This window comes from Bufo gargarizans, chromosome 1 (assembly GCF_014858855.1).
Source record: "Bufo gargarizans isolate SCDJY-AF-19 chromosome 1, ASM1485885v1, whole genome shotgun sequence".
Taxonomy (NCBI): Eukaryota; Metazoa; Chordata; class Amphibia; order Anura; family Bufonidae; genus Bufo; species Bufo gargarizans.
This window is the reverse complement of record NC_058080.1, coordinates 585,225,251-585,252,871: the sequence shown is the minus strand read 5'-3', so window position 1 is coordinate 585,252,871 and position 27,621 is coordinate 585,225,251. Positions and strand designations below refer to the sequence as shown.

The window sequence follows — 27,621 nt, the reverse complement described above, 5'->3', positions numbered from 1 at the left end:
TGTAAAATCAGCTTTGAATAACTTGAGGGGTGTAGTTTCTACAATGGGGTCATTTATGGGGGTATCCACTATGTAGGCCCCACAAAGTGACTTCAGACCTGAACTGGTCCTTATAAAGTGGGTTTTGGCAATTTTCTTAAAAATTTGAAGAATTTCTTCTAAACTTCTAAGCCTTCTAACGTCCTAAAAAAATAAAATGACATTTCCAAAATGATGCCAACATAAAGTAGACATATGGGGAATGTTAAATAATAAATATTTTATGAGGTATCACTTTCTGTTTTAAAAGCAGAGAAATTGAAATTTAGAAAATTGTGAATTTTTCAAATTTTTGGGTAAATTTGGGATGTTTTCATAAATAAAGGTGAAATATTTTGACTCAAATTTATGACGATCATGAAGTACAATGTGTCACGAGAAAACAATCTCTGAATGACTTGGATAAATAAAGGCGTTCCAAAGTTATTACCACATGAAGTGAGATATGTCAGTTTTGCAAAATTAGGCCTGGTCAGGAAGGGGGCAAATGGCCCAGATGGGAAGTGGTTAATCCCTTGTCCTATTCAACCTAATAGAGCTCTATTAGGGTGAATAGGATCTTACACTGTCCCTGCTGCCCTGTGCTCAGAGCATACAGCTGCAGGGAACTTACAATGGCAGCCAGGGCTTCAGTAGCGTCCTGGCTGCCATGGTAACCAATCAGAGCCCTGCGATTTCACTGCTGGGGCTCCAATGGGAAGCTGCCACTGCCACCAATGAGGAGTAGGGGAGAGGGGACCATGTGGCCACTGTCAACAATGACTATAATACTGGGGGGGCCCACCAATCAAGAAAATTAACCTGTTAATACAAATGTAGGATGCGGGTGCCGTCGGTATCAAATACCCGACATCTATGACAAGGTGCTGCAATCCCTGTCAATTAACCCCTCAAGTGCAGCACCTGAGCAGTTAATTACTGTGGTTTGGCATATCGCAGCGCCTTTGCATAGAGGCCTGGTATGTGATACCTCCAGCACCTGCATCTTACATTTGTATTAACAGGTTAATATTTTCATTGGTGGAGCAGTGGCCACAGTCCCTCCCCTCCTCCTCCCCTCTCTTCTCATAGGGGGCAGTGGCAGCCGTGTCACAGTGGGGAGGGAGGGACTGCCTCCTTCTCCACTGTGCTGCTGAAGAGAACACGGCGCGCACTTGAGAGCAGCCCCTGCCATGTTCTCTAACTGACACTAGGCTGCGCAGTAGCGCAGCCTAGTATCGTAAAATAGTAAAACCTGGTATTGAATGGACCAGGGTCTAAAAGTATTGATTGGATATCGATAGTTCGATACCCAATGCAACAGTAGTCTGTAAAGCTACAAAAAACAAAACTAAAGATATCAAAGATAGTAGTGGCGTCCTTAGAAACTAGAAAGTAAATCAATTGCAGAAAAAAGGACCCTTAAAACATCAACTTTTTTTTAGATTATATTACAACTTATACCCAAAGATAAAAGTCACTACTATGGACCAAAAAAGCCCAACTAGTTTAGTAGAAATAGTATCCAAATAGTCTGATAATAAGATAAAAGGGACAGGAAATCAACAGGTTAATGGTCAGTGCAAATTGGAGAGGGTGGGATGTCCAAAGGGGAACACTTTCCCTATGGAGACCCTAGTAACACCTCAGCCCAGGGACGACCCCTGATGGTGGGGTCTCCCTGTCCTCGTACCTGTCCTACAAAACCCTGGAATGCCCTAGATGACTTAGATTATTTATAACATCACCTCAACGTGTTTCCCCCGGATGGGTTCCTCAGGGGGTCGGTACTAGTTGGAAATAGTCCCATCAAACAGAAGATACATTTGATACAGTTAGATAGACACAAAAATGAGTCAGACTAGGTAGAAATGAAAAAAGGGGCAAAATCTATTACACATCACATGTTCCTGATGGGCTTGAGGAAGAGGATACAACCTAAAAGCAAAACACATAGAGGCCCATAAGGAAAGAGCAAATAATCCAAAGATCACCAAAGCACAGTAGTAGGGGGTCTTACTCACATGTAAAGTGCCCAACAATCGCCAGACTGCCTCTTGTGGGGTGCTTGATGATGCAGAGAGGCAGGATGTTAGGATATATATATATATACACACACACACATACACATACACACACACACACACAGTACAGACCAAAAGTTTGGACACACCTTTTGCTTTGATTACTGCTTTGCACACTCTTGGCATTCTCTTGATGAGCTTCAAGAGGTAGTCACCTGAAATGGTTTTCACTTCACAGGTGTGCCCTGTCAGGTTTAATAAGTGGGATTTCTTGCCTTATAAATGGGGTTGGGAACATCAGTTGCCTTGTGGAGAAGTCAGGTGGATACACAGCTGATAGTCCTACTGAATAGACTGTTAGAATTTGAATTATGGCAAGAAAAAAGCAGCCATCATTACTTTAAGAAATGAAGGTCAGTCAGTCCGAAAAATTGGGAAAACTTTGAAAGTGTCCCCAAGTACAGTCACAAAAACCATCAAGCGCTACAAAGAAACTGGCCCACATGCGGACCGCCCCAGGAAAGGAAGACCAAGAGTCACCTCTGCTGCGGAGGATAAGTTCATCCAAGTCACCAGCCTCAGAAATCGCAGGTTAACAGCAGCTCAGATTAGAGACCAGGTTAATGCCACACAGTGTTCTAGCAGCAGACACATCTCTAGAAGAACTGTTAAGAGGAGACTGTGTGAATCAGGCCTTCATGGTAGAATATCTGCTAGGAAACCACTGCTAAGGACAGGCAACAAGCAGAAGAGACTTGTTTGGGCTAAAGAACACAAGGAATGGACATTAGACCATCTAAAATCTGTGCTTTGGTCTGATGAGTCCAAATTTGAGATCTTTGGTTCCAACCACTGTGTCTTTGTGCGACGCAGAAAAGGTGAACGGATGGACTCTACATGCCTGGTTCCCACCGTGAAGCATGGAGGAGGAGGTGTGATGGTGTGGGGGTGCTTTGCTGGTGACACTGTTGGGGATTTATTCAAAATTTAAGGCCTACTGAACCAGCATGGCTACCACAGCATCTTGCAGCGGCATGCTATTCCATCCGGTTTGCGTTTAGTTGGACCATCATTTATTTTTCAACAGGACAATGACCCCAAACACACCTCCAGGCTGTGTAAGGGCTATTTGACCATGAAGGAGAGTGATGGGGTGCTGCGCCAGATGACCTGGCCTCCACAGTCACCGGACCTGAACCCAATCGAGATGGTTTGGGGTGAGCTGGACCGCAGAGTGAAGGCAAAAGGGCCAACAAGTGCTAAGCATCTCTGGGAACTCCTTCAAGACTGTTGGAAGACCATTTCAGGTGACTACCTCTTGAAGCCAAGAGTGTGCAAAGCAGTAATCAAAGCAAAAGGTGGCTACTTTGAAGAACCTAGAATATGACATATTTTCAGTTGTTTCCCACTTTTTTGTTATGTATATAATTCCACATGCGTTAATTCATAGTTTTGATGCCTTCAGTGTAAATCTACAATTTTCATAGTCATGAAAATAAAGAAAACTCTTTAAATGAGAAGGCGTGTCCAAACTTTTGGTCTGTACTGTATATATACACATATATATGAAAAAATTAAAAGATTAACCTCTAATTACGCCCCCCCCCCCCTTTTTTTCTTTGGTGCCCTCCGCACCCCATAGAATGGACACTAGTGGTAATGAAAATTGTCCTAAATGTTGATAAGATAAAGACAATAAAAAATAGACTGGATGTAAATGATGATAAAAATATCACTTATTAACTATTTGAATGCTTCCCGCATTCATGACCAGTTCGGGCTGTCAATAATAGGAAGGAGAGGCATAACTGAAAACGGAAAAGCAAAGATTCTTTTAAAATACTGAGCATCGTGGGAGAGCCTTCAACACTAGATAAAGCAGTTGAGACCAAAGGGTGACTGGGATTTACATCTGTAAATCCACTCTGCCTCCTTTTGAAGAATTCTCCTGTACCAATCCCCCTTTCTAGGACAGGGAGGGACCAATTCCAAAACAGAGAACCTCAAAACTCGGGGGTCACCTGTATGATGTTCAATTACATGGTTGGCAATGGGCGCAATATTTTTCTTACGTATGTCATTGACACGTTCATATACCCTCCTTCTCAGCTCTCTATAAGTCTTGCTGATATAGTCCTTAGAGCAAAAGCACTGGCAGATGTAAACAACACCTTTGCTTTTGCAGTTAACAAAATCACGGATAGAAAAAAATGTTTAATTAGTTGCAGAGCAGGTAACCGTCTTGGATACGGAAATGAGATTACATGCCTTACATGTCTCGCACCTATACATGCCCAAGGGTCGACAGTCTAGCCATGTGCCAGGCCCAACCGGGGGCACATAATGGCTGTGTGCCAGGCGATCTCTAAGGCTCCCACCCTTAACAGTATGTGACACTGGGGTAAGGAGAGATGTTATGTGTCACATCAGGATCCATCAGTAGGATGGGCCAGTATTTGCCAAGGATTGCTTTGACCTCCACATTTGCCACATCAAAGGTGGAGATTAGATGGATAGGTGTCTGTTCTCCCTCACAGGGTCTCTTTGGGGTGAGTAAAACTTCCCATGCTGTGGCTAATTCGATTGTGCATTAGATTATGAGCATCCAATATTGACCGGCAGCCTTGTCCCTTGCGCACATGGATTTCTCCAGATTATCAGAATTTTTTTATATTATGTACTGGAGATGGTGTGATATTCAAAGGCTTCACAGTTTTATGTTAAGGAACATTTCTCTGAAATTGTTCTGCAAAAAACTGCTTCTAAAAATTGTGGAATGGTGAACCTGTGCCCATCTTTGCTTCTGAGAGACTCTGCCTCTCCAATGTGCTCGAATACCGTCACGTCACTTAGTAGCATATTGCTCCTCCAGCTGTTTTTTTTATTAGAACCACTTACTTTTCCATCCTTTTGTTGCCCCTGTCTCAACCTTTTATTTTTATTTTTTTGATATCTTGCTGCCATTAAGTTCCAAATGAGTTAATATTTTTTATGAAATGGTAAAATGACTCACGTTTAAACATCTGATATGTGTTCTAAGATCTATAGTGAATAAAATATGGGTCTATGAGATTTGCAAATCATTGCATTCTATTTTTCTTTACATTACACAGCGCTCTAATTTTTTTGAAACTTGGGTTGTACATTTCATGTGTTTACATTTAATTACGTATCAATTATCTAATGTAAAAAAAACTCATCTAAGTTGCTATCCTCATAGAAATCAACCTCTAAGCCACTAATCTATAGTGATCATCTAGAGCAAGCTTAAAGAAGTTCATTTCTCCAATCAAACCCCCAGATGCACAGTAAAATCTCTCCAAAAACAACAGTTTGAGAAGACCACCCTCCTAGTAGACCACTTGTCAGTGCAATTCTGAGTGGGCATAGTAAAGACATTGTCAACATAATTACTTAAATACTTTATGGTTGACTCCAGGAAGTTGCATCGTTTTAAACTCATACCAGAATCTTAAAAAGGTTATCTAGGATTTTTTTTTTTATTCTCCGTGCAAACCTGGCATCCATCGTGACTTGTGAAGAAATCCTACCTGCTCCCTGCCATACCATTTAGGCTCAGGGGGTTCTAAATGTCTTCACCAGACTTCCGGTCCATACCTGTAAACTTCTTGCATGGGCAGGGTCACTCACGCCATGTAGCCAATGACTTTTCTCCAGTGGCACATGACCCAGCAGTGATGTGCAACTTGAGGACATATCACAGTTGAGGCCAGTCATTGGCTGCAGTTGCGCATGTGATCACATCCAGGCAGTAGGTTTAAAGGCAGAGACCAGAACTCCTGTGAAGACAGCTCGGGCGCTACGGATGCCTAACAAAGCGACGGGGAGCAGGTAATCATAGATCTCTTCACAGGTTGGAGGAAAAGTAAAAAAAACTAAACAAAAAACAAAAACTATAGGAAACTACAATGCATTCAGAAAGTCTTTAGACACTTTCACTTTTTTCACATTTTGTTATGTTGCAGCCTTATGCTAAAATTTATTAAAAAAATTAAAAGGGTTCTGTCATCACATATGTCACTATAAAACCGCTTCAGCTTGACAGTTGAACATCATGGTCTTGGTCCCATCTATCTAGGTGTCAGCATTCTTGAGAAAATTGATATAAATATGCAAATGAGACCCTAGGAGCAACAAGGGTGGTGCAGTTACACCTTGTTGCTCCCAAAAGAATCCTCTCATTCCCCTTATGACGCTCCCCCACCACATAGAATGACAGGGTCAGGCAGCGAGGATGTACTCACGTCTGCCCCTGAAGTCTAACGGGAGCTCGTGTGCACATAGGGCGATGGAACCAAAACCATGATGCCCAACTGTCTCAGCACACGTCTCAGGTGAGACGGATTTGTTATGACGTATCTGATGACCTTTTTCCCCATCATCCTGCAATTAATACTCCAGAATTAAAGTAAAAGTAAAAATAGAATACTCAAAATATTTAATAATTTATTGAAATGGAAAAACTAAAATTCGACATTGACATAACTAATCAGACCCTTTACATAGTTGAAGCACCTTTGGCAATAATTAAGGCCTCCAGTCTTCTTGGTTATGATGCCACAAGGTTTGTACATCTGGATTTGCAGACTTTCTACCATTCTTCTCTGCAGACCCTCTCAAGCTCTGTCTGGCTGTCCAACAATGTTCCCCATCCAACCTTTCTCACGTCTCTCCAGATATGCTCGACTGGAGTCAAGCCAAGTCAGGTCTTCATTAAGAAGTAGTAGTTTGCACTATTTTCCTCAACCCTGATCTGTCTCCCTGTCCCAGCTGCTGAAAAATACCCCCACATCTTGATGCTGCCACCACCATACATCACTGCAGGTATAGTATTAGGCAGGTGATGAGCAGTGCCCGATTTCCTCCAGACATGACGCTTAGAATCGAGATCAAAAAGTTCAATTGTGTTTCATCAAACCAGGGAATCTTGTTTCTCACAGTCTGAGAGGCCAACAGATTCTTTTTTTTTTTGCAAAGTTTTAAGTGTCTTTTTTCTGAGAAGAGGCATATCTCTGGCCACACTTCCAGAAAGACCACATTGGTAGATTGCTGCAGTGATGGTTGACCCTCTGGAAGTTTCTCACAACTGCACACATGATCTTTGGAGTTCAGCTAGAGTGACCATCGGATTCTTGGACACCTCTCTTAGCAAGGCCCTCTTTCCTTGATTACTTAATTTGGTGAGGTGGCTAGCTCTAGGAAGAGGCCTGGTTGTTCCATACCTTTTCCATTAAAAAATTATGGAGGCAACTGTGTTCTTTGGAACTGTAACTGCAGCAGAAATGTTTTTGTACCCCTTCGCCAAATTTGTGCATCCCTGCAACCCTGTGTGGACTCTACAGAAGTTCTTTCCCCCCTCATGATTTGGTTTTTACTCTGATATGCATTGTCAGCTGTGAGACCTTATATAGACAGGGCTTTGTCATTCTAAAATTAATTTACTAATATACATGCTGCAGTGCCCATGTGGACTCCAATACATGGGCCGCACCACTCAGAGCCTTAGAGACCGTATCAATTCCCACCGCTCAAATATAATTAAAAAATACATGAAACATAGTGTCTCAAGAAACTTCGCACAAGTCCACTCTGGCAACGCATCTCTCCTGAGTTTGACCCCTATAGAATTGATCCCGAATTCCTTTCGACAACTATGTAAAAAAAGAAATGTACTGGATTTTCCGCTTCAACTCTCTCATCCCATCCTGCCTCAATGAATCCTTAGAACACAATAAATATGTCACCACCAGACATCTGAGAAGCTCTGACAGACGTTCTTCAGAACCTTCTCCTTGAGGTTCCTTTTGTTTTGCTTTTGTTTTCTCATCTCGTTAGCCTCTCTCAGCTGTCATGTAGTTGCACTGATTGCATCCCTTTAAATCCCTTCCCATACTGCATCACTTTGCGGTTTATACAACTTCCTGGAGTGTGTGCATGCTGGATGCTACTACTGAGTCTTCTACAGATAAGTTTTGTTCATTCATTTGTGTTTTCCTGTTTGCTGGATCCCAGGTGACCCTGACTCCCTACGTATCAAGTGTAGGGAGCCGGTGGTCATGTCCCCTCACTACTATAGGGTGTTCAGATGTTATACAGTCGAGGAACGAGGATATGCGATCATCTACCATTGAGATTTTTGCATAGGCTGAGCAGTTAGGGAGAGAGCCAGGTCTGTTGCAGGGCTCTCCCTTTGGTTCCTTAGTTTTGGATCCAGTCAGTCGGATCTTCATTTTGTGTCTTCTAGTTTTCTGTACACCTTCCGTGACAAAATACTAATGATCAACTACATTCTACTATTACTCCACAAGTTCCATTTTAGGCCTCATGCACACAACCGTTTTTTTTCACGGTCCGCAAAAACGGGGTCCGTGGGTCCGTGATCCGTGACCGTTTTTTCGTCCGTGGGTCTTCCTTGATTTTTGGAGGATCCACGGACATGAAAAAAAAGTCGTTTTGGTGTCCGCCTGGCCGTGCGGAGCCAAACGGATCCGTCCTGAATTACAATGCAAGTCAATGGGGACGGATCCGTTTGATGTTGACACAATATGGTGCCATTTCAAACGGATCCGTCCCCATTGACTTTCAATGTAAAGTCTGGAGTTCTTTTATACCATCGGATTGGAGTTTTCTCCAATCCGATGGTATATTTTAACTTGAAGCGTCCCCATCACCATGGGAACGCCTCTATGTTAGAATATACTGTCGGATATGAGCTACTTCGTGAACCTCAGATCCGACAGTATATTCTAACACAGAGGATTCATAGTTACCTGCTTGCTGCTGCGATGTCTGTGTCCGGCCAGGAGCTCCTCTTACTGGTAAGTGAAAGGTCTGTGCGGCGCATTGCTAAAGAACTGTCACTTACCAGTAGGAGGAGCTCCCGGCCGTTCACAGACATCGCAGCAGCAAGCAGGTAAGTATGAATCTTCTACTGTTGTACTATTGCTAAGTAACCATGGCAACCAGGGCTGCAGTAACTTCCTGGTTGCCATGGTTACCGATCGGAGCCCCAGCGATTAAACTGGGACTCCGATCGGAACTCCGCTGCCACCAATGATGGGGGGGAATGGGAGACCGCACACTGCCACCAATGTTACTGCTATAGAGGGAGGGGGGGGCGGGGGCGATGGTGGTTGGCACACTGTGCCACCAACGATTTAATACAATAGAGGGAGGGAGGGGGGCCGATGGTGGTTGGCACACTGTGCCACCAACGATTTAATACAATAGAGGGAGGGAGGGGGGGGGGCGATGGTGGGCGCACACTGTGCCACCAACGATTTATTACAATAGAGGGAGGGAGGGGGGGCGATGGTGGGCGCACACTGTGCCACCAACGATTTATTACAATAGAGGGAGGGAGGGGGGGGCGATGGTGGGCGCACACTGTGCCACCAACGATATTCAAACTGGGGAGGGGTTAATTGCACCTGAAGGGGTTAATTGTGCTATCATATCCCCCTGTAAGAGATCGGGTGCTGCCAGGCAGCAGGGGGCAGTCTTGTACAAAGTTTGCAGTGTATTCTAACTAGATGCGTCCCCATCACCATGGGAATGCTTCTGTGTTAGAATATACTGTCGGAAATGAGTTTTCACGAAGTGAAAACTTAGATCAGAAAAAGCTTTTATGCAGACGGATCTTCGGATCCGTCTGTATGAAAGCAACCTACGGCCACGGATCACGGACACGGATGCCAATCTTGTGTGAATCCGTGTTCTTTCACGGACCCATTGACTTGAATGGGTCCGTGAACCGTTGTCCGTCAAAAAAATAGGACAGGTCATATTTTTTGGACGGACAGGATACACGGATCACGGCCTCGGCTGCAAAACGGTGCATTTTCCGATTTTTCCACGGACCCATTGAAAGTCAATGGGTCCGCGAAAAAAAATGGAAAACGGCACAACGGCCACGGATGCACACAATGGTCGTGTGCATGAGGCCTTATGGATATGCCCCTACATTTTATCTCTATCCGATATTTACACCCTATACATTATATTACCCCCACCCCCACCATTCAAAAGACAATACAGCTTATTTTTATCCAAAAGACAGTATAGGGCCAATATTCCATCCTTTAGTCTCCCTCTCTCATTCAACCTCATTTTTATTCATCTACTTTTTTTATCTGTAGTATATACACACACAAACATATATATGTGTTCTTGACCAATAGATAAGTCATGTTAGGTCACGCCAGTATATGTCCTTCTATATCCCCTTATTGCCCTTTTTTCCCCATGAACAGAATCCCCGTCTCCACTTTCATTTCCACTGTATAGACCCATCTATTCAGACCAATGTCCACACATGTTGCGCTCCACATTGGAACGCAACAGCACTGTGTCTCCCATTAGCGCTCCACCTCGGGGCGGAGCGAGGATTCGTCCGCACTTTTGGGCTTCAGGCCGTGAACCGGAAGTTCGGGCGTGCATTCCACCTTGGAACGCATGCAGTAAGAACCGGAAGTCGTCCCGTGCCTTCCACTCTGGAACGCATGATGGACGATTACAGCCGAGGATGCGGCGCAGCTAGGAGAAATCTCTCTCAAAGGGCCCTAAATTCCAAAAGAGACCCTCTCACATGCTGCCACCCTATAGACAAAGCATTATTATTTAATCACTAGAAGCCACATAACTAGGTTGATTAGACCGGAAGTCAAGCCCCGCCCACTTCCGGTCCTCTCCAAATTTTGCCGCCATTCGATACCCAATTGGCTGATTACCACCCCTATATATGTATGCTACCTTGTACACTCGTGTATTTCATTTGCTCTTGAGAAAGGGGAGTATACACCCCAAAACGCGTTGAGCTATTAACCAATAAAGAACTCTCCACTTGGAACCCTGGTGTCATTCTTCTGTGACGTGGAGGTGAGTTCATACCACTATCAGGCGATCTCGAGGGGAGGGAAGGGTATAGGTGTCATATGCTTATCCTATACCGCCCTCCCTGGTGAAGTAAGTCCCCCATCTCCGCTATATATATATATATATATATATATATAAAAGCATTTATATATTACACTCTTCTCCAGTACTACAATTTCGTACTGTTATTATTGTTTTAATACCACTAATTCCAGATTTTAATACCCACAACCACAGACTTCTTTTTATAGGAAAATATGCATATATACATATTTCCGTGTTAATTTCTTTTAATTTTAATTTTTTTTTCTCTTTTTTCTTTTTTAGCATAAGATTTTGGTCATCCGACCACCCCCCTTGGCGCCCCAGTGCTAATCCCCCCTCCCCTACCACCAAGCTACTTAGGAGAATCCCTAGCACACACATTTTTCCTTTTTCCCGTTTACTAAAATGAATTTACGACAGGTGGACTTCAATCAAAGCGTAGAAATATCTCAATGAAGATGAAGAGGCCATAAGAGCTAAATTTCAAGTGTCATAACAAAGGGTCTAAATACTTATGTTCATGCAAAATTTTATTTGGGGTAATGGAATCCTGGTTGTTCCAAACTTATGAATTATGGAGGCCACAGTGCCCTTGGGAACACTCAGTGTGGCAGATTTTTTTTTCGTACCTTTCTCCAGATCTGTGTCTCCACACAATCATGTCTCTGATCTCTACAGGCAGTTCTTTCCTCATGGCTTGTTTTTTGTTCTGATATGCACTGCCAGCTATATAGACCGGGCTGTATTTTTTCAAATCATAACCTGTCAACTGAATTTACCACAGTCATGGTGCAGAAATATCTCAAAGATGATCAAGAGAAATGGGAGGCCCCAGAGCTAGTTATAGCAAAGAATCTGAATACTTATGTCCATGTGAAATTTTAGTTTTTGCTTTCTAACAAGTTTGCAAACATTTCTAAAATTCTGTTTTCACTTTCTAATTATGGGGTAATAAGTGTAAACTGATGGGGGAAGCTTGAATTGGTTTTATTTTAGCACAAGGCTGCAACATAACAAAATTGAAAAAAAATATAAAAGGGTCTGAAGACTTTCCACACTGTACATTCAACAGTAATCATATTACTTATATACATAGTGTTAAAGAATCTCTATGAAGTGAATGAAATGTACAAATTTGAGATACCAAAAAAGCATTTTAAGTACACAAAGCCATTATTTAATCCAGTGATGCCAGCAGGGTAAGCGGTTCAGCTCAGCAAGAGATTTGTTTAGAGCGTGTAATGTGGTTACAGATTTGTGCACACAGAGTGGGGCAAGGTACCTTCCAGTTTGTCCTCAGCATGCTCTCCCGAGTGCGTCTTTCTCTCAGAGCTTCCTTCCAAGACGAGCATGCTGTAACTTGTCTGTCAGTCAAGTACCCCTCCAGTTGGCACATACGGTACCACAACATCTCATCTTCAGCAAGAGCTCTCCAAGCCTTGCTCACCTAGAGAGAATCAAATGGATGAGTCAAGGAAAGAATACTTGGCTTATTTTTATCACATAGCAATGATGAATAAATGCAAGTTTTAGAACTGATCTTCTTCCAAAGCGTTTAGAGATTAAATGACTTAGTCTGGGGCGCACATCTACATTTCAAAGATGTCAGAGTCGGAGTCCAAACACTTTCGACTTACAATGCCTGTCTGCAGAAAGTCATGGTTACCCAAAAAAATAAAAAATATCTAGAAAAACCTAGAAGACTACATCCACATATTAAACAAGAACATCTTTTGCCTCTCTGTACTCTGTAGCCTTGTCACTATCTTTACTAACTAGATTGTAAGCTCTTGTGATGCACGGTCCTCACTCCTTTTGTTTTAACTGTTCATTAGTTTTTTACTGTGTAATGTCTTATTCTGCCTGTACAGAAGTCCCTCAGGTTACAATATTAATTGGTTCTGGGACGACCATTGTATGTTGAAAACCATTGTAACTTGAGTCCATAACTCTATGGAAAACTAATAATTGGTTCCAAAGCCCAAAAATATCCAAAATCTTAAGAAAAATAAACAGATAACTAAGACAGCTAAAGCTAGTCCTCACATAAAACAGACAGGAATAGATGCTGGAGGCTGTAGGTGACTTTCTGTGGTCAGGACAGGCGCTTCTTCAGGGTCTTGGATAGTACATACATGTACCAGAAGAATTAAATCCAAATCTAAAATAACCCAAATCTAAAATAATACTCAAATAAGCAGCTCATTGTGGCACAGACAGGTGGCATTACAGAACATGTAGTACCACAGACAAACTAAGGTGTTTTACCAGTGAAATTACAAGGTTGATTGGTTGGATCAGAGGCCTTTTATGTTGTCTAGTTTCCAGTGAACCAAACTTAGTCCATTATAGTGTACAATGATTATCCAAGTTCAGTTAAGATATGTCATTGTGTGTGGACGTCCATATGGCGTCCATTTGCATCACAAACTTGAATAAATGGGTCTAATACTGACCAGAATAGTGCATGTTTGAGTTGAACTACTGACGTCAATGGCTTTGTGTGCGGTTTGTTGCGCACACAAATATAAAATACACCAGTCTGAGTAAGGCCTAAGTAGTAAAGTAGGATTAGCTAGAAAAGGTAACTTTTGTAATCTACTCTAATTACATTTTATGCTTCCTATGACAGTGATGGCACCCCCTAGAGTTACTTGTCTGGCCAATTTCTGCATTCATACTATGTATCTCCTCTCCGTGGTCGAGCGTATCCTGTCAGGCCCTGCTTCCTTGTCACTGTTGCCGCACTGAGGAAAAAGGGGAGCAATGGACACCAGCATCGAGACGACAATGAAAGAGGAGGCCACAAGTGAACTGGAATCTGCAAGTTCCCTGCCTCCTCCTTCTGCAAGAGATATTGTGCAGGCCAATAGACAAAATGATAAAATATAGGGAACAGTCAAAACGCTTCCCATCTGTCATCCTGCAAGTTCTGACACAGCGGCAGGGAGCGAGCAGAATGAGAGCATCGACTGGCTCTCTTAGATGCCGCGTTCAGATGAGGAAGTGGTTTGTGAGCGGTAACATGACTAGGCACTTGTTCCCACTAGGGTTGTTGCGGGTATCGAAAAATCGATAACCAAATAGATACTTTTTTACAAGTATCGATTCGGTACTGTGATTTGCACTTTTTCGATACTGGGCTGCGCAGCCCATTATCTCCTATGACACAACATGGCGCTCCGCCAGAAAGACAGTGGAGAAGGCGGGAGGGAGAAGGCGAGAGGGAGAAGGAGGGAGGGATTCCCTCCCTCCTATGACGCTGCCGCCGCTGAGCCCAATGGAGTAAGCGGGCTCTGAAGATGCCTGCACCACTGCCACCAATGACTGTGCGTTTAATTAAAGGAGGAGGAGGGACGGGGGAGGTAATAAACTGCTGCGCCCCGCCGTCTGAGACGAGTGAGCGCTGAGCTCAGCGAACGGCACCAGCGGCAGCAGAGCAGCCTCCTCCTCCGTCCTGACTCCTAACTGAGTCACTCACGCTTGTCATGTGTACTCCTTTGAGTCCTCCCAGCGTCAGCCCGAGCCCCATAGTCAGTGAGACGGTGAGACTGAGCACTGAAAAGCAGCCAGCCCAGCATAGCAGGTACCTAGCCTAGCCCACAGCCAGACCCAGTGCAGGAGTGATGGTTAGCCTGCCTCAAAATAAAGGCAGGCAAAAAACATATCTATAAGAAAGACAGCCAGCAAGATTTGGGGTTAATGAGACTCATTAACCCCAATCTTGCCACTACCCATGTTTTAAACATGATGGAGGGTCACTTATTTTTAATGTCAGGCTGGGCACATGCTTTTGGGGTCTTTGGAATGGACCCCATGTGCCTCACATTAATAGTGACCCCCAAAGTACCATCTAACATAATAGGCAACATAGGGTTAATGTGAGTTGCAGAATACAGGTCATTATTAATATGAGGCACATAGATTGAATTCATAAGACTGTGCTGCCAAATAGCAAGTGACTGTTGTAGCTCATACATTAACCCCATGTTGACCATTATGCAAGAATATGGATATACTTGATGATAGGGTTATTTCGTTATTATGAGGCACATGGGGGGGTTTGTCACCAGAAACGGTTGGACCTGTGCAATTGTGCATCACAATCACAATTACCCTATGATGTAACGTGGCCCCAGCACCACAATGTATATCATGTAGCAGCTGACCTCACAGCCTCTTACAACCCCAATCTGTGTCGATTTTTGTGAAGCCCATTCCCCCTCCCCAACCACCACCACCCCACCTAGTGAATGAGGTGTGGTTTAAACGGGTTCTGCACTTTCATTTAACTGATGATCTATCCTCTGGATAGATCATCAGCTTCTGATCGGCGGGGGTCCGACACCCAGGAGAAGGCAGCGGCGCTCCAGCAGCGCCACGGCTTTATCACTGTTTACTGCCGGCCCAGTGACATCACAACTAGCGTGGGCGGAATGGAGCTTAGCCCCGCCCATGCTAGTTGATACTAGTCGTGAGGTGACGTCAGTGGGCCGGCGGTAAACAGTCAAACAGTGATAAGGCCGTGGCGCTGCTGGAGTGCCGCTGCCTTCTCAAACAGCTGATCGGTGGGTGTCCCGGGTGTCCGACCCCCACCAATCAGAAGCTGATGATCTAGCCAGGGGATAGTTAAATAAAAGTGCAGAATCCCTGTAAGCCATTGAAAAATATGCATAACTTTTTTTCACAACTAGAACCACACTGACCGACCTAAAATCACTATGAAGTTGAGAGACACTGAACAATGCACTGTAATCAAAAGGCTTTTTTGTGTTTTTATTTTATTTTCGCGTGGTATCGAATATCGCAATACTTTTTCATAGTATCGAAATCGAATCAAAATTTTGGTATCGCAACAACTCTAGTTCCCACCCACTCTATTCAGTTTGGACGGCACCACTGCAGGAGAACCTGCGGACTTAATATTAATCTTTATTTATATAGCGTCAACATATTCCGCATATACAATCAGTGGGTTCAAATACAGAGTCATAGATAACATAGCAACAAACATGTCAACAATTAAAACAGGAATGAGGGGCCTGCGCTCAAGAGCTTACAATCTTTGAGGAATACTTACAAAATAAGGTAAATTGTAAAGCAGAATAAATGGCCTCAGCAGTACCACGGGTCAATTTTAGTCTGAAATCCATTTGTGGGAGAATCCCTTTAACTCACTATGTGCACCCATCCTTAACCCCTTAGGGACACAGCCTTTTTACACCTTAGGACCAGGCCATTTTTTGAAAATCTGACCAGTGTCACTTTAAGTGATGATAACTTTAAAACGCTTTGACTTATCCAGGCCATTCTGAGATTGTTTTTTCGTCACATATTGTACTTCATGACACTGGTAAAATAAAGTTAAAAAAAATATTTTTTTTTGCATAAAAAAATGTCAAATTTACCAAAAATTGGGAAAAATTAGCAAATTTCAAAGTTTCAGTTTCTCTACTTCTGTAATACATAGTAATACCCTTAAAAATTGTGACGACTTTACATTCCCCATATGTCTACTTCATGTTTGAATTATTTTGGGAATGATATTTTATTTTTTGGGGATGTTACAAGGCTTAGAAGTTTAGAATCAAATCTTGAAATTTTTCAGAAATTTACAAAAACCCAATTTTTAGGGACCACTACAGCTCTGAAGTCACTTTGCGAGGCTTACATAATAGAAACCACCCAAAAATGACCCAATTCTATAAACTACACCCCTCAAGGTATTCAAAACTGATTTTACAAACTTTGTTAACCCTTTAGGTGTTGCACAAGAGTTATTGGCAAATGGGGATGAAATTTGAGAATTTCATTTTATTGCCTAATTTTCCATTTTAACCAATTTTTTCCACTAACAAAGCAAGGGTTAACAGCCAAACAAGACTGTATCTTTATTGCCCTGACTCTGCCGTTTACAGAAACACGCCATATGTGGCCGTAAACTACTGTACGGCCACACAGCGGGGCGTAGAGTGAAAGGTGCGCCGTTTGGTTTTTGAAAGGCAGGTTTTGCTGGACTGGTTTTTTGACACCATGTCCCATTTGAAGCCCCCTGATGCACCCCTAGAGTAGAAACTCCATAAAAGTGACCCCATCTAAGAAACTACACCCCTCAAGGTATTCAAAACTGATTTTACAAACTTTGTTAACCCTTTAGGTGTTGCACAAGAGTTATTGGCAAATGGGGATGAAATTTGAGAATTTCATTTTTTTGCCTAATTTTCCATTTTAACCCATTTTTTCCACTAACAAAGCAAGGGTTAACAGCCAAACAAGACTGTATCTTTATTGCCCTGACTCTGCCGTTTACAGAAACACGCCATATGTGGCCGTAAACTACTGTACGGCCACACAGCGGGGCGTAGAGTGAAAGGTGCGCCGTTTGGTTTTTGGAAGGCATGTTTTGCTGGACAGTTTTTTTGACACCATGTCCCATTTGAAGCCCCCTGATGCACCCCTAGAGTAGAAACTCCATAAAAGTGACCCCATCTAAGAAACTACACCCCTCAAGGTATACAAAACTGATTTTACAAACTTTGTTAACCCTTTAGGTGTTGCACAAGATTTAATGGAAAATAGAGATACAATTTCAAAATTTCACTTTTTTGGCAGATTTTCCATTTTAATATTTTTTTTCCAGTTACAAAGCAAGGGTTAACAGCCAAACAAAACTCGTTATTTATGGCCCTGATTCTGTAGTTTACAGAAACACCCCATATGTGGTCGTAAACTGCTGTACGGGCACATGGCAGGGCACAGAAGGAAAGGAATGCCATACGGTTTTTGGAAGGCAGATTTTGCTGGACTGGTTTTTTTGACACCATGTCCCATTTGAAGCCCCCTGATGCACCCCTAGAGTAGAAACTCCAAAAAAGTGACCCAATTTTAGAAACTACGGGATAGGGTGGCAGTTTTGTTGGTACAAGTTTAGGGTACATATGATTTTTGGTTGCTCTATATTACACTTTTTGTGCGGCAAGGTAACAAGAAAATGCTTTTTTGGCACCGTTTTTTTTGTTTGTTATTTACACCATTCATCTGACAGGTTAGATCATGACGTAATTTTAAAGAGCAGGTTGTCACGGACGCGGTGATACCCAATATGTATACAATTTTTATTATTTATGTACGTTTTACACAATAATTTAATTTTTAAAACAAAAAAAATGTTTTAGTGTCTCCATAGTCTAAGAGCCATAGTTTTTTAAATTTTTGGGCGATTATCTTAAGTAGGGTCTCATTTTTTGTGGGATGAGATGACGGTTTGATTGGCACTATTTTGGGGTGCACATGACTTTTTGATTGCTTGCTATTACACTTTTTGTGACGGAAGATGACAAAAAATGGCTTTTTTTACACCGTTTTTATTTTAATTTTTTTACGGTGGTCATCTGAGGGGTTAGTTCATGTGATATTTTTATAGAGCCGGTCAATATGGACGCGGCGATACCTAATATGTATACTTTTTTTTTATTTATGTAAGTTTTACACAATGATTTCATTTTTGAAACAAAAGAAATCATGTTTTAGTGTTTCCATAGTCTAAGAGCCATAACTTTTTCAGTTTTTGGGCGATTATCTTGGGTAGGGTATGATTTTTGCGGGATGAGATAACGGTTTGATTGTTACAATTTTGGCGTAGATGCGACTTTTTTGATCACTTTTATTACCTTTTTTGGGAAGTAAGGTGGGCAAAATTCCAATTTCATCATAGTTTTTAATTTTTTATTTTTATGGCGTTCACCGTTCGGGTAAAGTAACATGACCGTTTTATAGATCAGGTCGTTACGGACGCGGCGATACCAAACATGTGTAGGGAATTTTATTTTTTTCATTTTTAATCAGTGATAAATGTGTTTTTTGATTTTTACTTTATTTTTCACTTTTTTCACTTTTTTTTTGACCCAGACCCACTTGGTTCTTGAAGATCCAGTGGGTCTGATGTCTGCATAATACAGTACAGTATATATTGTACTGTACTGTATTTTACTTACACTTTGTCTGAACAGATCTATGCTTTCAGCACAGATCTGTTCAGCACCATGGACAGCAGGACGCCTGAGCAGGCGTCCTGTTGCCATGGGAACCTTCCCCGTCTGCTCAGTAGTGGCCAGAACTGCGCAGACGGGGAAGGGTAAGGACGGGACTTGGGGGGCTGCCTGGAAGCTCTCTCCCTCTCCATTCGGAGGGGCTGCAAAGGCACAGCAGCCCCCCGATCGGAGAGGGAGGGAGCTCCCTCTTACTGTTAACCTTTTCCATACAGCGGTCCGTACGGACCGCTGTATGGAAAGGGTTAAACGGCTGACATCGCATCACCGATGTCAGCCGTTTATACCAGGGTGCCAGCAATGTGCTGGCACCCTGGTATAACCCACTAGACGCCAACGATTACGCAATGGGAGGCGGGCGGGGGATCGCGATCCCGCCTGCCGCACCGCCCGCCCCCCGCACCGCCCGCACCGTGCTCGAATAACTCAGGGGTGCAGGGGGGAGGGATACATTTATATTTTACCAATGCAAAAGTTTCTGATCCCCGCGGATCAGAAACTGCAGAAATCGCAGCAAACCGCAGGTCTGAATTGACCTGCGGTTTGCCGCGATCGCCGACATGGGGGGGTCACGGGACCCCCCCGCGCATTTAGCCTAGGTGCCTGCTCAATGATTTGAGCAGGCACCGGGTTCCGATCACTGCCAGCCGCACGGCAGTGATCGAAAATGCACAGGGCGTACATGTACGCCCTGTGTCCTTAAGTACCAGGGCACAAGGGCGTACCTGTACGCCCTGTGTCCTTAAGGGGTTAAAGGAGTTTTCCGAGAGTTTTATACTGATGACCTATCTTACTTGATCAGTGGGGATCCAACACCCTGGACCCCCACCGATCAGCTGTTTGAGAAGGCACCAGAGGTTGCAATAACGCTGTGGCCTTCTCTCAGCTTACCAAGCACAGCACCATGCATTGTATAGTGGCAGTGCTTGGTATCACAGCTCAGAACCATTAACTTCAATGGGGCTTAGCTGGGCCTAAGCCAAGTGACAGATGAACATGACGTCACATGACCTAGGCAAAGCTGGAGAAGGATGTGGTGCTACTGTGAGCGCTGATGACTTCTCAAACAAGTGATCGGTGGGGGGTCCCGGATGTTGGACCCCCACTGATCAGAGACTGATGACCTATTTAGAGCATAGGTCATCAGTAGAAAAAAAATATATATATTTTTAAAGTGGATCTCTGGTCAACAGCTGGAAACTTGATTTCAGTTGGAAATTCATCATCCAATCCATTCATCTTGGACTGGACCCCTTCCTCTATATTGGAATAGTAAAAAAAAAATGAAAATGGGATGAAGAAGGGCTGACCTGGCGATGCATCACTTCTCGCAGACGAAAAGTGAAGCATGGATGATGTTCTGGACCAAGTGAATTAAAACTTATCTTGCTGTTTACATACTATGGATTTTCAATCAAAGGCGATAAAGTCCCAGAGGGAATGGTCATAGTAACCATTACACAATCTTTCCGAGAAGCTTGGGTAGAAGAGTTAACCAGCAAAACCCTGATGTATGTTGGTTATAACTTAATGCACAAGAATTGGCAGGGGGCGACCCTGTAAGGGCTATGCAGAGCCAGGCTCAGCTGTATGAAGTCTCTAATAAAACCCTCTTCAGCATTTTAGTTCATGGCACCACTGAGAATTCATGTGTCGAGAGTATAAAAAGCCACTGGCATCCTGTCAGATTTATCAGCTTCCTGAGACACTTGGAGGTTCACGTAAGGCTTCATTTGGAACAACAATGATTTCATCCCGCCCAAATCTCATAACCTGTAAATAAGCCTTTGTGGATTTTTAATATGAAAGATTTCTTCATAAAAGAAATATAAGCCAATCTAGATTAAAAAAGACACCAGGAGCATATTAATAGCAATATTGCTGAAGTTATGAACAATGTCTTCGTTCGTGAACGGCAGCAACTTTTTATGAGCTGCAAGTGGCCACATTCCTAATAAAATCTAGCCTGCAAACTGTGGTCAGCCCATTCTTATCAGCACGCTGGTCCCTGAAGCTCCCCGTCTTGTCTGCCTGCCAGCATCATTCCTCCCTCAAGCAGTTTCTCTTCTATATTCCTACAATTACTAAGAAGAAATAAAGGAGGGGAAATTAAAATGAGAGCGAATATGTTCTGCACAAACATGACACAAAAACAAATCTATTAAATAAGAATAACAGGCACGCCAGCACAAATAATATATGTTTATTTGAATTATATATTTTTTTCCATTAAAATAGTATTTTGGGGTGGGACTACTAAAATTTCAATAGCAAAGCCGCTGTCAGCTTTCAACCCCTTTTCGTTAGAAAATAAGGTGATCATAGGGTATGTGGGTGCCAGTGCTACCACAGGATAAGGCTGGGTTCACATATTGTTTTTGTCTTACAATTAACATATATGTTGGGGAAAAAGGATGCAAAAGCATAGTACACTACATTTTTCCATCCTGCAGAGTCCAGCGAAAAAAGTATATGTTAATTCATCCTTTCTTTTTTACAATAGGACCCTATGTTGACGGATGCCACAGCATTCATTTAACATATGTTTTTTGTATACAGTATGTTAAAGGCAAGACAAAAACATTATGTGAACCCAGCCTAACTGTTATATCAACAACAGATTGGTGGGGGTTCAACATCCAAGACCCCTGCCAATCAGCTGTTAGAGGAGCCCGTGGCTTCTTCCTAGGCCATGTGATTTCACCGCACATCGGTCACATGGCCTAGTTGCAGCACATCACCATTCAAGTCAATGGGGCTGAGCTGCAATACCAAGTACAGCGGCTAGACAATGTAGAGAGCTGTGCTTGGAAACATACTGGGAGCCAGCTGCACTCACCAGAACTATGGTTCCCTCAAACAGTTGATCGGCGTGGGTGCCAGGACTCGGATCTCTGCTGATGTGGACCTGAAGATAGATCATTATTATCAATTCCTGGATAACCCCTTTAAGTAATAGGGAAATCCTGAATTTGACCATCTTATACCAGAATTCCCTATGGGTTTGTTCAGATGCAGTTGTTGGCCTGATAGTTTTACAGGTGAAACACAATACAACAATGCTCTGCAAACACTGAATATATTAACTAATGCTAAGTTCATTATATTAATGAATATCAAAATCATTTGTGCCCATCTACCACGACAAGGTAACCTCTTTTAGATTGGACCTTACTCTTTAATGACTATTCTGCTTCTGCTACAGTATATAATGTACTCATTTAAAAAGCCTGTGGGAATGGCGATTAGGCGTACATGACAAAAATGGAAGCAGGCACACCTTCAAATGCATACTGCAAAAACACAAAGTCAGCACATACTGTTTGCAGGGCCAAGGCAACGTGCACCTGGGCATTTACTTAATTTTACAGGATGTCCTGACTAACTTTATGTTTTGGTTTTTACAAGTGAATCACATATATTTTACATACGGTATATGGTACTTCACCTGTAAAAACCACATGGCCAACCACCACATCGCAAAATCTTAGCAAATAGCAGTAAAACCATATGCACGTCTTAAGATTAAGGTTAAAAAAAAAAAAAAAAAAACTCTACTGCTAGATGGGAATAAACAAGGCTTGAAAAAGATTAAGTAATTTTATTTTATTTTTTTACAGACATAAGCACTTCAGTCCTTACAGTTGATCAAACTTGTGTTCAATGGCCCCGGGAGCAGGACGAACAATCTTTGACTATGGAGTGTTCCTTATTGAAAGGATCATTAGTGGAATGGCGGTTTTGACCATATACAGTTAAAGGGGTTGTCCGGGTTCAGAGCTGAATTTCTCTGTCCTGCTCCCTTAAGCACGTGCTCAGTTCCATCCTTCAACTGCCACTAGCTGCAGCAGAAAGGACACACCACAAAGTGTACGTCCCCAGAGCTTGAAATAAAATCTAGCAGAGTAACTGGAGCAATGAATGGGGAGATCTTGGATTCATGTGAGGTACAGGGCTGGTTCTAGCTTTTTTTTTTTTTTTTTTTTAGAGATTGTCATGTACAATATGATGTCTGATTTTCATTTTTTACATTAATCATGGGATAACCCCGTTAATAATGTACTAGAAAGGAAACCCTAAACACGCCCGCTTCTTTCCAGACAATGACAATGTGTCATTGGTCGGCGAAAGTGCCAAGTTTCTTCTGATGTACGGAATTATTTTGATTGAATTTGGACTACGTGTACGGCCAATGAGATGCCTCCTGACAATCAGTTTAATGAAAATATCTAGAAACAAAAGCTCAATGGTAAAATGGAGTGTCCCCTTCAAAATTGGCCCCAAAGTACCTCCATGTAGGGTAGGTGCCCTAAAACATAACTACACCCTTTTTTGGAAAATCCGGTCCTCTAATCCAGAAAAATGCTTCTTTGTATTTTTACACAAATAAAGGTTTTCAGTAATAATGCCCAGTGCCTCCCCTTGTTTGACTGACCGTCCCTGCAAATTTAGAGCCGGTAGAACACAGTGAAAGTCAGGTGCACTTAACAAAGAGGCTCCGCCCAGCGTGCACCGAAAACCTTATTGGCATAAAATAATGAGAAGCATTTTTCGGGCTTAGAGGAATGGATTTTCGCAAGAAAATGATGGCTATTCTTTGGGGCTCCCACCTTACATGGCAGTATGCTCACTTTCAAACTCAAGAGTTTCATATCTGTAATAAACTCGGCTGCCCTTCAGAAAAGTCAACCTGCTAAGAAGTTAAAGTTAATGCATCAGAAGAAAAACAATTATTCCAAACATTTGCAGTCATTATGTATAGACAGATGGCGGAGGAACATTGTCATTACATTACAGCAAATCAGGACGCTCCCATCTCAGTAGGTCTATTTTGCCTAGAGGAAACTGTCATACCTGTCTCTGCGTGTTAACCCTTAACATCTACACTAAAGCCGATGACTTCACACTGGTACACGCTAGACTGCCTTGCAAAAATGCTGCCACCGATAACCACCTGGGAGGAAGAGAAGAAAGGCATAGCAAATGGAAAAGGATGCAAGTTTGTTGGGCGTGAGGACTGAAGTGTGATTAAGCCTGAAAAGGATCCCTGCCATCTCTCTGCTTTACGGTTTTCCGAGAGAGAGAAATTTGGCGCGATAGCTAACTAAGCAGGCAGGTCCCCTCCAAGGCCACCAGTGCAGTTTAGGATGCCAATTCCTTAAAACTGGCCCGGTCTTATTGAGCTCCCAAGGCCCCTTCATCTCTTGTAGCAAAACACTCAAAAAGCAGCGGGGCATTCAGCTGAACAGAAGCGCGTTCGGCTTCTGATAAACCTAGGAAAAATAGACAAGCGCAGAGACGGCAGCAGTTTGTGTGCTGCTTTCTCGTGTTGCTACTTTATTATTTGTTGTATGAAAAGCAGCACGACGACGGTTCATTTGTCTGAAACAAGACTGGGAGACGGGGAATTGTATTACATCAACTAAATACCAAGCACTCGGCAAAAGGCACAGCTCGTCTGTTATCGGCTTACCTTGTCCTATAATATCACAATCGCCATGAACAATAACGAGCTGGCACAGCCTATCTGACATATACAGTGTAATATGAAGAGAATCTGGGGATTACCAGGTGAGGTCTACAGTGAGAAAGCAGAAGGCTGGTCTATGGTGGAGCTGAAAAGGTGGTCTGGACAAGGGGGTGGTCTTCTGGAGAGGTATATGCTTGTCTTGACACTTCTACATGTTATGTACTATGGGGGTAATTTACTATTCTGAAATACGCCTAAATTAGGCGTATTTCAGGCGCATGTAGCGGCACAACTAACCGTGGCGCCGCTGTCAGCGACTTCGCCACACTCACCTAAGGTCTAAGATTGTGGGCGTGGACGGGCTGGTAGGCCTGTCTCATTCACCATTTTCTACACCTGTTTTAGGCTCCATTCAGACGTCCGCACTTTGCTGTCCGCATCCGCATTTCCGGTCAGCGGCCCAGAACTTCCGGTCCGTACACGCAACACATTGTTACTGAAGCCAGTCACTGGCTGCAGCAGAGCATACGACCATGCCCGGGACCCGGAACATGCATAAAGTAACTTGAACATCTTTACAATCCTTCCAGTCTAGCGAGTTACTTGCAATTTATTCTTTTGCTACATGCTAAATTTCAGGAGGCAGCGCTTCAATGTGAAGTGCTCGCTGCATTAAGCTGCGTCACAGCCCCTCCGCTCTGAGGGACAGCTAGAGGATCCAATCAGGGGACCCCTACAGCTGTCATTCAGATCCGATGGGAGGGGCTGTGAAGAGAGCACTTTTCAGTGAAGCTCCACCCCCTGGACACTTAAGGAACAGAATCTGGCAGAATAAAACATCATATTCACAGTACTACTGATAATAAAAGCTCCGCAAAAGGTATGTTCATAATGTTCTCTCCCTCCTATACAAAGTGCAGTCAGATTTTTAGCATGGTCATAACAGATGACAGACTCCCTTTAAAGTGTATATTCAGTCTTGCTGATATTTGCTCCCCTTGGCAACAGACTACAAAATTTGTCTCAAAAGTTTGCTATGGTGACACAGAAGCAACTAAATAATTTTTTATATCCCTGAAGCAGCAGCACCACCACGAGGGAAATGAAACATTGCGTTAAAGATCCGTTCAGGGCATTCTAATGCATTCTGAATGGAAAAAGATCCGCTCAGAATGCATCAGTTTGCCTCCGTTCAGTCTCCATTCCGCTCTGGAGGCGGACACCAAAACTCTGCTTGCAGCGTTTTGGTGTCCGTCTGACGAAACTGAGCCAAACGGCTCCATCCTGACACACAATGTAAGTCAATGGGGACGGATCTGGCACAATAGAAAAAGGATCCATCTCCCACTGAATTTCAATGGAGTTCATGACGGATCCGACTTGGCTATGTTACAGATAATACAAATGGATCCATTCATGACGGATGCATGCGGTTGTATTATTGTAACTGATCCGTCTTTGCAGATCAATGATGGATCCGCCCAAAACGCGAGTATGAAAGTAGCCTTAAACGGATCAGTTTTGTCTCCATTCATTATCAATGGGGACAAAACTGATCAGTATGCATCAGCTCAGTTCAGATGCGTTTTAGGGCCGGACAAGAAACCACGTTTTTGTGTACAGTTTACAAAGCTGAACAAACCAGATCCAGCATGAAAATCAATGTAAGTCAATGGTGCCGGATCAGTTTTTTCGTTACAGAAAAAAAAATGTATCAGGCTCCCATTGACTTAGGCTACTTTCACACTAGCGGTTTTTGCGGATCTGTCATGGATCTGCAAAAATGCTTCCATTAAGATAATACAACCGCATGCATCCGTCATGAACGGATCCGGTTGTATTATGTCTTCTATAGCCATGAAAGTCAATGGGGGACGGATCCGTTTTCTATTGTGCCAGATTGTGTCAGAGAAAACAGAATCCGTCCCCATTGACTTACATTGTGTGCCAGGACGGATCCGTTTGGCTCCGCTTTGTCAGGCGGACAGCAAAATGCTGCAGGCAGCCTGACTGAACGGAGGCAAACTGATGCACTCTGAGCGGATCCTTTTCCATTCAGAATGCATTAGGGCAAAACTGATCCGTTTTGGACCGCTTGAGAGATCCCTGAACAGATCTCACAAACGGAAACCAAAACGCCAGTGTGAAAGTAGCCTTACAATGATTTTTATGCCCGATTAGGTTTGTTCAGTTTTGATTTAATGCAACCGGATCCAGCCGAAACGAAGCCATCAAGATGTATTAAATGGAACGGATCCTTTTAATTCAGGTTTTGAGATCCTCTGCCGGATCTAAAAAACACGCAGATGTGAAAGTAGCCTAATATTGGTTTGGTTGCTTTTTAAAGGGATTAGTCCCAATGACAACTTTCCTTTGTAAACCTTTGAGGTAAAGGTCTACATCTCTTGTCATTGCCCCCATGCTATTACCTGTCAGACCATTTTTAACTGAAAAGTGACATTACAAAAGGATATAGACAATTTTGCAAGACAAATACAACCACAAAACATGTACAAAAAGAGAACCTTGCTTGTAAACAACCGACTACTTGAAGCAGCTTCGCTGTCCTGTAACCCAGGATTCATCGCAGTCTACAGATCAAACACATACAAGACATACTCTACAAGTCAGCCATCCAACCAAAGAGAAACCTGGTCCATCCATATACTGTAACATACGTACCTGTGCACATCTGCCCAGCTCTTTCCTGTCCAAGTACTGAAAGATTTGTAGGGCAATTTCATATGGCAGCTGGATATCAAAGAACGGTATCTCATTTATTTCATTCTGGAAGAAAACAAAAAATCAATTAGGAAAGAAAATGATCGTTTTCACCTCCATAACCCCATGTGAAGGATTATATATATATATATATATATATATTACAGCACAGGCCTCAAAGCTCTTTACAAAACGGAGCCATGCCCCCCTGTTACTCCACGCTATGTCTAGCGAGGAGCAAAAAGTGTCTAAAATGCATAACACATGTGGCGCTAGACATGTACGCCAGTTCTTGGCGCTAACTGAACCAGAATGTGGGCGCGTTTAGCTTAGTAAGGATCCCCCAGTATGTTTTTCAACTGCTTATTAATAGCCATAGGGACTGCCATATCTGGACCTG

At 43.0% G+C, this 27,621-nt stretch overlaps 1 protein-coding gene across 1 annotated transcript in view; it reads right to left on the bottom strand.

Annotated features, from left to right (window-relative positions):
* FBXW8 (F-box and WD repeat domain containing 8) overlaps nucleotides 1–27,621 on the bottom strand; it is a 119,896-nt gene that overhangs the window by 78,223 nt on the left and 14,052 nt on the right. Inside the window, exons 2-3 of the mRNA XM_044290739.1 lie at nucleotides 27,183–27,287; nucleotides 12,265–12,429 (exon numbers count right to left, since the gene is read on the bottom strand). Of these exons, the coding sequence (XP_044146674.1) occupies nucleotides 12,265–12,429; nucleotides 27,183–27,287 (270 nt within the window). The remainder of the gene's footprint in view (nucleotides 1–12,264; nucleotides 12,430–27,182; nucleotides 27,288–27,621) is intronic.